At 38.8% G+C, this 11,118-nt stretch overlaps 1 protein-coding gene across 1 annotated transcript; it reads left to right on the top strand.

Annotated features, from left to right (window-relative positions):
* Positions 1–5,293: 5,293 nt before the first annotated feature.
* Positions 5,294–9,515, top strand: LOC149274383 (keratin, type I cytoskeletal 19-like). Its single transcript, XM_089505582.1, has 8 exons — positions 5,294–5,797; positions 7,016–7,098; positions 7,247–7,403; positions 7,718–7,879; positions 7,978–8,103; positions 8,218–8,435; positions 9,239–9,245; positions 9,372–9,515. The coding sequence occupies exons 1-8, from the start codon at positions 5,294–5,296 to the stop codon at positions 9,513–9,515; spliced, it is 1,401 nt and encodes a 466-aa protein (XP_089361708.1).
* Positions 9,516–11,118: the final 1,603 nt, after the last annotated feature.

Raw genomic sequence — 11,118 nt, 5'->3', positions numbered from 1 at the left:
TAAAGTAGGTTTCTTTCCTAATGTTATCGCTGCTCACTTGTCTGTCTTTGTAGCGTATAAGGAATATAACCCACCACCACAAAGTCTGTGCCTCTGTTCTTGTGGCTACTCTAGGTGGATGGCACATGGACTGAGGTTACTTTGTTCTTTGTTACATAGCGGAGGAGCTATGACGGTTTTCGGGGAATTCATGTCTTTTGCTGCCTCTTTACATCTTGTGATAGTCTTCTCCTGCTCTATGACTTTACTTGGCATGGCTGGTGTAACCCAACCTAGTGCACACCACTTACCGTTGCCTGGTATTGTATAATGTAGGGCGTGTAGGCTTTGTGTCTTCCCGTATGTGTTTACATAACGTTGCTTCTATGAATAGTGTTCTATCCTATGAATGATTATTATGATGATTATTATTATGATGATTATTATTATAATAACCGCCTGGGCTTCCCTCGATATCTTTCTCAAGACACCTGAACAGTAGAGGAACAAAGTCTTGGCGCAACCCAATCTAATGCTGTTCCAAGCTAATTGGTCTTTGAAAATGTAAGTGTTTATTTACCTTCACAATTAAGAACAAGGTTGGACTTCAAAGGCATCTTCAAAGATTAGTCAATTAGTTTTAGGAAAAGAGTGGAACAGAAGTTACCTGTGGAATCTCATGGATATGTTTTATGACAACCAGTGTAGTGGAGAAACAGCACCACAAGTAACAAAAGGGTGACAAAAGGTTAAAAAAGAAAAAATGGTTCTGCACTCAACTCCCAGGAAGCTGGGTGCTAGCAGGAAAAAAGGGGACAGCATAAACCCTCTTGAAGCACACAAACAAAGAAAAGGAATCCCAGCACTCCAAACAGCTTCCAATCTTTAGGATACTTCATTAAGAGAAAGCAAAAAAAAAAAGCTTTTGATGAAACCACATTCTAAACACATAGACATTAATATGAAGTTGGTACCCTCTTTGCAGCTATAATGGCTTCCACTCTTCTGGAAAGGCTTTCCACAAGATTTTGCAGAGCTTCCGTGGACATTTTTGCCCAGTGTTTGTGAGGTCAGGTACTGATGTTGGACGAGAAGGTCTGGTTCTCAATCATTGTTCCAGTTCATCCCAAAAGGTGTTTGATGGGGTTGTAGCAGCAAAGGGGAGATCAACTTCATATTAATGTCTATGTATTTAGAATGCAAGGTCACCAATGATGGTGTAACGGTCAGGTGCCCCAATATCTTTGTCTATAAAGTGTACCTAAAATGGGTAAAATGTTTGTGCGTGGCTAGGATGCCATTTGTCCAAGGGAGGTCTCTCGACACAATGTTTAATTGCTCAGTAGCATATGATACATCCCTTCCACACCGTACATGATACATCATTTAATTATCTAAAGTTTTCCATAATAAGCATTGCGGTAACTCATTTTTTGCTCATGGGCTTGATGCTTTGTCATGTTGACACTGGTACTAGTGTGGGGTGTTTCGATCCCACAAACCAAGCCTGTTGTTACTAGTACAATGACAATAGTAAGTTGGCGTATAGACTTTATTGTAAGTTAGTACGTTGGCGTATAGACTCGATACAATAAAGGATGGAATAAAATTTCCAGAACGGATTCTATTTTCATAGATGATTAGTGTGTGTTTAATAACAATAATATTTACTGGTGCAATAAAAAAAACCATACAAAATAATGAACTGTGTCTAAAATATGCAATGAAAGCATAATATGTAAACACTTATAAATAGAAATTGGAGGCTGATATAATGACTATAAAGAAAAATATAAAACATATAAGTATAATAATAATATAAATACTAATACTAATAAACATAATATAACTAGCAGTTATTTGAGTTACCAGGTGGTTTCATACTACTAATTGTTATAAAACAAATAAAAAAAACAATTCTGGCATACATTTGGTGTGTATAATAAGAAGAAAAAATAAAGTATTGCAGTATGAAGTGATACTTTTTTTTATTGGACTAACATGATATTTAAAAGACAAGCTTTCGAGGGTTTTTCTCTCTTCTTGATGTAGCTGTATTAGCCCAAAAGAAATGGAATATCATTTTTAGTCTAAAAAAGAGACTTCTCAGGTCCCTCAAGTTTATGTAACTTTACATTTTTTTCTATCTTGGCCCAATATAAGATATCAACCTTCTGTGTATAGATATCCATAGAACGTAGACCATTGAGTTAAACTTATAGGAACTCTGTTGGACTCTCCTATGTCCTATGAGTGACCACGGCGGGTTCCCTCGTGAGAAAAGGTACACTTTAGTAAATACTCTGAGAAGAAAATGATCATCTCAGTTATTCTTTGCCCAGCTCAGCTCAGCTCAAACTGATTATACCCCTTGATGTGCTTCAAATGAACAAGAAGAACGTTATTTGCCACCACCAGCACCATGCCCTACTCTGATAATATGCTCAACTATGGTTGTACACAAGCAGATGGACCTTTATCCCCAGCTAGTTACAAGATTATAAAAGAAGGATAATCCAAAATGGTTTGTAATCTGTATTATACTTTATTATAATATTATACACACACGTGTGCGATACATTCAAAATAAAAACAAAATGGTATAAGTATTATAAACATGAGCTACCCAAAGGGAATAATGATTTTAATCGTATATGCTTTTTTAATTATTATTACAAGATAGAGCCAAATCTGTTTAGCACACAATGTTATATGATGTTGTAATTTATTACTCATCAAGGGATGATCCTGTGTTGTGGGCTGTAATTAGTTTATTTCTTTGTGCGTGCATTTCTCTCGTAGCTGATGTAATATTCTATACACCTCTTGTAGGTATTATAATATATTATATATTAATTAATATATTATATTATTATAAGCTTTTATCCCTACCTTAAATTGGTTAGGCAAAGGGTGAAAGTAGACGACATGGGCTGCTTGGGTCAGATTAATGCTTGATATCGGCCTCTTTTACCTCCGCTTATGGCATTCCTTACCACGTAAACATGGTCGTCCACGGAAAACTTTTTGGGGGAATGAGAAGTGGACGATTGGTTTCCTCACCACTTCATATATGTTGCGATGCTTGTCATCATAATGTCCCAGCCTCTGGGTGCCTTTACTACAAGCTGATCTCTCTATCGGGGTCCACTGATTGACCTCCTTACTGTGACGCAGCTCTTAATAGGTTGGAGTTCACAGATCTCCCATGAAACTGGCCCGGTTATAATTTGGACATGTTTAGTAGCTTTTCAAGGTGACCAAATGTGGAGCACCGGTATATGACATCATGTCCTCAAATGACCACTGAGGTATGCAAGATCTGTGGGTGGCTGCCATTGGTCAAGCCTAGGTAGTAATCCCCATAATGACATCACTGCCCATACTATGAGACTCAGAGGCATTTATATAAAAGATAGAAACCACAGTAAAATCCTTTTGGATTCATCTGAATTCAAAAGATGGCTCTGGAGTAACAGTTTATAATTAAATATGGACCATAGTATTAATGGGGCTGTTCCACCTACTCTGCTGAATTTAGCACTATTTAGCTAAATGCAGTATTATTTCCAGCACTGTTGACTGTCAAAAAACATGGATAATTTTGCCTTATTTTGTTTATTTTTTAGGGAATACTTAACTGGCAACCGGGAGAAAAAAACTTCTTACACATCCCTGTGTTGCTTCTAGATTAACTCAACTGGATTAGGAAAAACAGACACAGGGTATAAACAGTGTATATGGAGCTGACCTTCTCTCAAAAGTATCACAATGACACTAAATATCACAATGACACTAAAGACTTGATACTTTGCTAAGCAAACAATCCCATTGAAAAGTTCAAGGTATATTGTAGCTTGTCATTGGATACCCAATACAGAGAACTCCCTGTTATAAGGAAAGCAACTCGATATAATTTGCAAAGCACCCACGTATACAGCATCTTATTACCCCATAGTATCTGCATATAGCAAAATTACTGAGACATACTATACATTCTATAGACTATACATTCCTTTAGTTATTTAGTGATTTTAATGGGTTCCACCAGCCCCTTATGTTCAATGTGGCGTGGAATGCATTAGACTATTTTTATAACGGTTTCATTTATATTAGAATTCTTATTAAGTAATATAATGTCCTCATCTTCTTTGACCGAAAGGTATAAATATCAACTGCGCTTAATGCAAGTGTTTCATTACTGAGTACGACCCAAGGATGGAGCTACAGGGTGAGCCTACATAGGTCTATTTAATAAAAATTGAGCCAAGTCAAGATGGCAGTTGGCCTGAGTCGCTTAGGCCAGCTTGACTGAGTTGGACTTAAGAGAAGGAACTGGCACAACACTCAACAGCAACCTCACTGAAATACACAAAATAATAACAACGAATTACACAAAATAATAACAACGAATTGCACATTACCAGGTAGTTTTGTGAGTTAAAAGGTGTGTAGCCTTTTAACCCACCACCGTGTAAACCATGTGTTGCAGAGGATAAATATTACAGGCTTCAAACCTAGGTTGGCTTATCTATAAGGTCAAGTAGGCGGCTACTCAGTGTACCTGCTGGCTACTTGTTGCCAGACACAGTAGACTTTAATGCAATTGACCTACAGGACTAAGATCCTTTGGGGTCGCCAAGACTACTTATTCTACGGAGATACACTGCCTTCCTAGACAGCATTGATGGTTATCATTCGCCACTAGAGTGTAAAACAGCGGATGGCAACACTTCTTTAACTTTTCACATGTTTCAACAACAAAAATTTGAATAAAACGCTTGTATCAGGATTGGTTTTAGGAATAAAATAAAGTCTGAATTCACATTAATGCCTAAACTTTCCAGAATCAGGGAGGGGTGTCTATGAAACCGTATTACTTACCTTGTTAAGTGTATAAGAATGTCAAAAGTATAGCCTGGGGACAGGAACCTCCCTGGCTCAACGTGAATCAGACCTTTTGTTTTAGGAGCTAATGCTGTGCAGGTATACAATACCACCTCTCGGATGAGTGAAAGCACTTTGTGTAAGAGGGTTTCAGGGAAGAGAAGCCAGGGAGGAGGGGGGGAAGCTGGTGAGACATTGTAGGGTTATCCTCCCAGACCAATGATGTCATCAGAAATCCTGATGCTTTCACAAATGTTGGCACGCAAATCAAAGCTGATGACTCTGTTGAGAAGCCAGTCATTCATACAAACCCACACCCACTTCTCCTGGTATAAAGTCTGGGGAGAGAAGTCTGGATTCCTTACACTCACTTACCACATCCTTTTGGTGGCTCTTAGAAAGACAGGCTTTGTAGTTACTGCACAATATGTCCTCTTACAGCATCAGGCAAACTACTACCTCAGGCTCCACAAGTGGCCTAGGTTCAGGTGGCTTAGGTGGTGGCTCTAGTAGGCTGTCTGTAGGTAGTTATCGAGCACCAAGCATCCATGGGGGCAGCGGTGGTAAAAACATTTCTATCTCCACCTCAAGAATCTCTGGGCATGGTTCTAGTATTGGTGGTGGATTTGGTGGTGGATTTGGTGGTGGATTTGGTGGTGGCATAGGTGGCTCATACATCTCTAGCTATGGTAGTTCTGGCTATGGATTTGGAGGGGGACACTCTGCAGAAGGCCTTCTTACTGGAGGTGAGAAAGAGACCATGCAGAATCTGAATGACCGTCTGGCCTCATACCTGGACAAAGTGAGATCCCTGGAGAAAGCGAATGCCCAGTTGGAGATTCAAATTCGTGAGTGGTACGAGAAGCAAGGACCAAGCCCAGCACGTGACTATAGTCATTACTACAAGATCATTGAAGAGCTCCGCAACAAGGTAAGAGTATATTCCTCTGGTTAATGCATATATTCGTCTAGTATTGTTCCTATAATCACATCCTATGAGTGAATTATTGTAATTTAACGTTCATGTATAATTATTCATCTGTCAATATATAGACTGTATGATTCTTGGTTACCAAAATGTGCTGTAATACAACTAGCATTGATATTAGACAGCTTTCTGTACGTAAATAAAATGAACTGGAACAAGAACACGGGGAATATTCTAGTAAACCTCTATCGTTCTTAAGACACTGTAGAAAGTCAATGTACTATAGCGGAGTCTAAAATCTCTCTGCAGTCCATCGGATCATTGGACAAAGATAGGTAACATATGGCTTATCTGGAAGTTCCATACAGCATATTGAAACCTTCCATGTGCTTTAGTCACAATTGCTGATTTCTTTAATGAATTGGCCCAAAGGCCTCCAATTAAAATACTCTCTTGTGACGATAAGGCTGGCATTATGGCCCAGGCGAGTGTACGGGTCTTTAACAAAGTATTCCGTCATAACATATGAAATAACATAATTTGACGTTGGATAAGAATCATCTATTCTGCCCATTCTTCCTGCTGTAAAGACTCAGACCTTAATCAGTCCTTCACTACTTCTGCTGGGTAGCTCTTCCACTTATCTACCACTGAGTAAATAAAGTTGCCTCCCCCTTGCACTGCTGTTAATACTAATTTCCCCATTAGCACTTTATTGTCAGAAATAGCATAAGAGCTGCTGCATAGCGATATCTATACGCCTATAGGAGCCATTTTAATAAAGCTACTTGCTGGTCTCTAGGCAAATAGCCACGTCCATAGTTGGCCACCTCCAGGTTCTTTGTAATGTTTTGGAATCAGTAACTATATGATGACCCGCCACCTACAAACACCAGACAGGACAAAAATGAAATATATGAGCTGAATCAACAAAACATTAATATTATGTATACAAGATAAATGGGAACATTCTGTGAAACTAAACATGCAGCGTTTAATCCTTATGAAAATAATAAATCACCATAATGGGGGGTAATGAGAAGCCATTTGGGACTTGGGCACCTAGCAATGCATATAGCCATAAATGGCCTTTTATCTATTAAAAAGGTGGTACAGCACTGATTTCAGTTGGTTTTATCGTGTTGGGCCATGTAGAGATGAAAAGAGAACTTTGCAACATTTGCCTTTTTTAGTAACAATTATGTCTTTCTCATCTTGTAGATCCTTAATGCTACTTTGGAAAATTCCAGCATTCTTCTGCAGATTGATAATGCCAAACTGGCAGCTGACGACTTCAGAACCAAGTAAGTGATTGAGCAGTTTCCATAAAAAGAGAACAAAATGGTCCCGATAATGAAATAAGAATATAAATAGTGTCATCTTCCTATTATAATATTTTTATACATCTAACTTCATGCAATGCTAATACACATTTTCCAACGCTCTATCAAGATACGAGAATGAGTTGACCCTCCGTATGAATGTTGAAGCTGACATCAATGGCCTACGTAGAGTCCTGGATGAGCTGACTCTAACTAGATCTGACCTTGAGATCCAGATTGAGAGCCTGAAGGAGGAATTAGCTTACCTGAAGAAGAACCACGAGGAGGTAGGACTAATCATGAGTTGTGTTGAATACCTATCCATAAATTATAGGTTTCACAAAAAGGCAAGGGATAGTTGCTTCCAAATTGTTATCGAATCAAAACATGATTCACTTAGATGCTAAGTTTACTTGATATATTGTATCATCCCAGCTGGTCAAGGCAACACATGTTTAAGTGCCATCAAGTTAATAAGTGTAAGCACCCAAGAAAATGTTAAAAATGGCGACCTATTGCATGCAATTTTAATAGTCCACATGTCGATATCTTTATTGTGATAGAATAAAGTTACATATTTGCTGCTCCATTTATTCTTCAGGAAATGAACGAATTGCGTGGACAAGTCCGTGGTCACGTGAATGTGGAAATGGATGCTGCCCCTGCTGTAGACCTAACTAAGATTCTGACTGAAATGAGAGACCAATACGAAGTTCTGGCTGATAAGAACCGTAAAGACGTTGAAACCTGGTACTTACAAAAAGTAAGTCAACGCTATGCTTTTCTCTTGTAATGAATACAACATCATTTTGGTACCTTGGCATGTGAGCGTTATATTCAATCGCCATTTTCCTTCATCAGACAGAAGAACTGAACAGAGAAGTTGCGAGCCACAGTGAACAGATCCATTCCAGCAAGAGCGAAATCACAGACCTCAAACGTACACTCCAGAGCTTAGAAATCGAATTGCAGACACAACTCAGCATGGTAAGCTCTCGGGGCATGAAAGAACATTGTATTTTACTGCATAAACACAGACAAATTCTCACCCTACTGCCTTCCTGACCCAATCATCGATTATGTCTTTTTCCGACAAACCAGAAATCAGCGTTAGAAGGCACCTTGGCAGAAACAGAAGGTCGCTATTGTGTCCAGCTGTCCCAGTTACAGGACCTCATCAGCAGTGTTGAAGCTCAACTTGGAGAACTCAGATCAGACATAGAACGCCAGAGCTACGAATACAAAATCCTCATGGACGTCAAGACCAGACTGGAACAAGAAATCGCCACTTACAGACGTCTCCTCGAGGGAGAAGATACGTAAGTACACTAAAACCAATCAAATGAGAATAGCTGTACTATTCCAGCATGGGATCCAGGCTTTCTAGTGGTCAGGCATAATTTTACCTAAAATTCCCAAGGACCTCTAAAATGTTCTCATCATAATTTACGTCTCCTTGACGCAAAGCTGATGTTGCTTGGAAAGTTCTGTTTCCTTTTGTGTGAAATACTTAAACAGAGCTTAAAATGATGTTAGGCAGGCAAAGATGCATTTTAAACGTGAATAGCTTTTGGTTATCTTCCTTTATGGGAAAGCCTTCAGCCACCCACCAAAAGAACTTTTTTCATGATGTGTATATAAAATGATACTTCCTTGTGTTCCTCTTTCTCACACATTTCCGTATGGTACAGAATGACACCTTTTGTTTTGCTTAGAGCCCTCTGGCCTTCCATACACAATGGAGTCTTAGAAAGATTTCTCTTGTTGGCCAATGTTTATGGAGTACATTGTTGTCCCTCCATGATACTTTGCAGCAAGGTCATAGCTATGAGAACGCATTTGACCCTCATGTGTTTTGTCATATTCATTAAATATTGATTATTATATTTTAAAATGTTAATCATAAAACAGACAATTAATTTTCAATTATTTTCCCCCTCCAGCCTATCATCTTACAAAGATGGTGAGTAAGCTTCCTTTTTATCAGTAAACATACATTTTGAAACCTACATTGAAAATGTTGTAAATCCATAAGGGAGATATACCACTTTTTTCGTGGACCTTGAAAATATTGACTATATATAGAGAGCTAGAAGAGTGTGCATGTCTGGCTGTCAGAAAGTCAACCAGTTAACTAAAAGAGTTCATGGATTAACTACAAGTTACTATATTCCATGTACGGTCTCCCTGTTTTTTTTTGTTTTTTTTATATATTCTATATAGTTATTCCATAAGACAATACTTTTGATGTGAAGGCTTTGTGGACCATGAAATGTCTAACGTTTATCTTCCTCCTCCTAGTTTCTCAGACATCACGCCAAGTTCGCACCATCATCGAGGAGACCGTTGACGGGAAAGTGGTCTCCTCTCGGGAAAAAGTACAAAAGTCAAGCTATTAACCTAAAGAATGCACAAAAATTGGAACCCAGGACAATCTTGTGATGTTCGCTATCTGTTAGTTCACCTAGAATCAGTGATTAACACAAACATTCACTTTTCCAAGATTAGATGTGATCTATAGATGACATATTGTCATGGGTCTAACCCAATGAGTTACTGGTGCCAATTCTATGTCTGTGTGTTCTTGACCTTGTAGTACAATTTATTCAAGGTCCCCTTTTACTTCTTTCTTTTTAATAAAGTGCTTTGCTTTTTCATGCATTTTGGTCTCCATTCTCATTGATTTTGTTTTAATCACACCTGGTTCATTGGTTTTTTATATATAATCTGGAAATCAAGCTCAGGCCAAATCTAATTTCTATTTTCCAAATTCAGAATGAAATCAATGTACAAATTCTGAAAACATATAAAGATAGGAATTAATAGAACAATCAGAACTCGTTAATGATTCCTAGTGTAAAATTGCTTAATATAGGAAAAACTGTTATCAATTTGTTAATAATTCACATGATTCGTGATTACCCCATTACCGTCTGTGCCTACAGACGGTCCAAAATACAGCACCCAGACTATTAACACATCAGCCCACGTATGCCATATCACACCTATTCTGTCTCCATTTGCTTCCTATTCAATGGAGAATCTGTTTTGAGATATTATTGACATTTGAAGTCCTAAAGATCCAAGGCCCCTGTTATTTGAATGAATTATTATCACCCTACATCCCAACTCGCCCCCTTCAATCTACACATCTTTCTCTACCCAGAGTGTGCTCCCAAAACCAGGGTCCAATGCATTCTGCCATGCCGCTCCTACACTCTGGAACTATTTAAAAAAAAACCTTAAAACTCATCTTTTCTCCCAATTACTTACATAATTCACTTTTATTGTTCCACACTAATGTCCAGTTATGTAACTGCATTATGTTATATGGAGTATATATGTTTACCCCTATAAAGCGCTTTGAGTCCCACTGGGAGATAAATGTGATAAGTGGTTGGCAAAGTGGACCCCGGGTTCCAGCCGCCTCTGTAGTGCTGCCTGTCGGGCCCTTTCTACACTATTTTAAATCAGCACGAAGAGAGCGTACGAGCAGCCGCAGATAAAGCTGCCGGGGAGGTGAGAGGTAAGCGTGGGCGGGCATATGTTTGTTTGTTTGTATATATATATATGCATGTATGTGAGCATGGATATCTATGTATAAGTGTTTGTGAGCTAGTGTTTGGGCATGTATGTGTGGGTGTTTGTGTGTAACATGTATGTGTAAGTGGAGTGAGATGGAATGTGTGTTAGAATGAATGTGTACGTGTGTGTTAGTAAGTATGAGTGATTTGTTTTAGTGTGTTTACATATGTTTGTCAGAATGTATGTTGGAAGGGGGCAAGGGGTAAAGACAGCACAGACAAGTTGGGGGCAATGATGGCACAGCTCAGCTGTTTGAGGGCAATGATGGCACAGCTCAGCTGTTTGGGCAAAGATGGCACAGATAAGCTGTTTGGGGGGCAAAGATGACACAAGCAGGGTGTTTGGGGGTTAGGCTGGCACTAATAAGCTGCTTGTGGTATAGGCCCTCACAAGCTGTTTAGGGTAAAGGTGGCACTT

The sequence above is a fragment of the Sceloporus occidentalis genome, unplaced genomic scaffold (assembly GCF_023333645.1).
Source record: "Sceloporus occidentalis isolate IW3139 unplaced genomic scaffold, rSceOcc1.0.p SCAF_335, whole genome shotgun sequence".
NCBI classification, from domain to species: Eukaryota; Metazoa; Chordata; class Lepidosauria; order Squamata; family Phrynosomatidae; genus Sceloporus; species Sceloporus occidentalis.
Note: the sequence above shows the minus strand (reverse complement) of the source record. Positions and strands in the feature narration are given on the sequence as shown.

Excerpts from the sequence above, each read along its gene's own strand:
- LOC149274383 (XM_089505582.1), top strand. The coding sequence starts at position 5,294 with ATGTCCTCTTACAGCATCAGGCAAACTACTACCTCAGGCTCCACAAGT. Across the intron at positions 7,880-7,977 it reads AAACCTGGTACTTACAAAAA|ACAGAAGAACTGAACAGAGA; the intron begins GTAAGTCAACGC and ends TTCCTTCATCAG. Across the intron at positions 8,104-8,217 it reads TGCAGACACAACTCAGCATG|AAATCAGCGTTAGAAGGCAC; the intron begins GTAAGCTCTCGG and ends CCGACAAACCAG.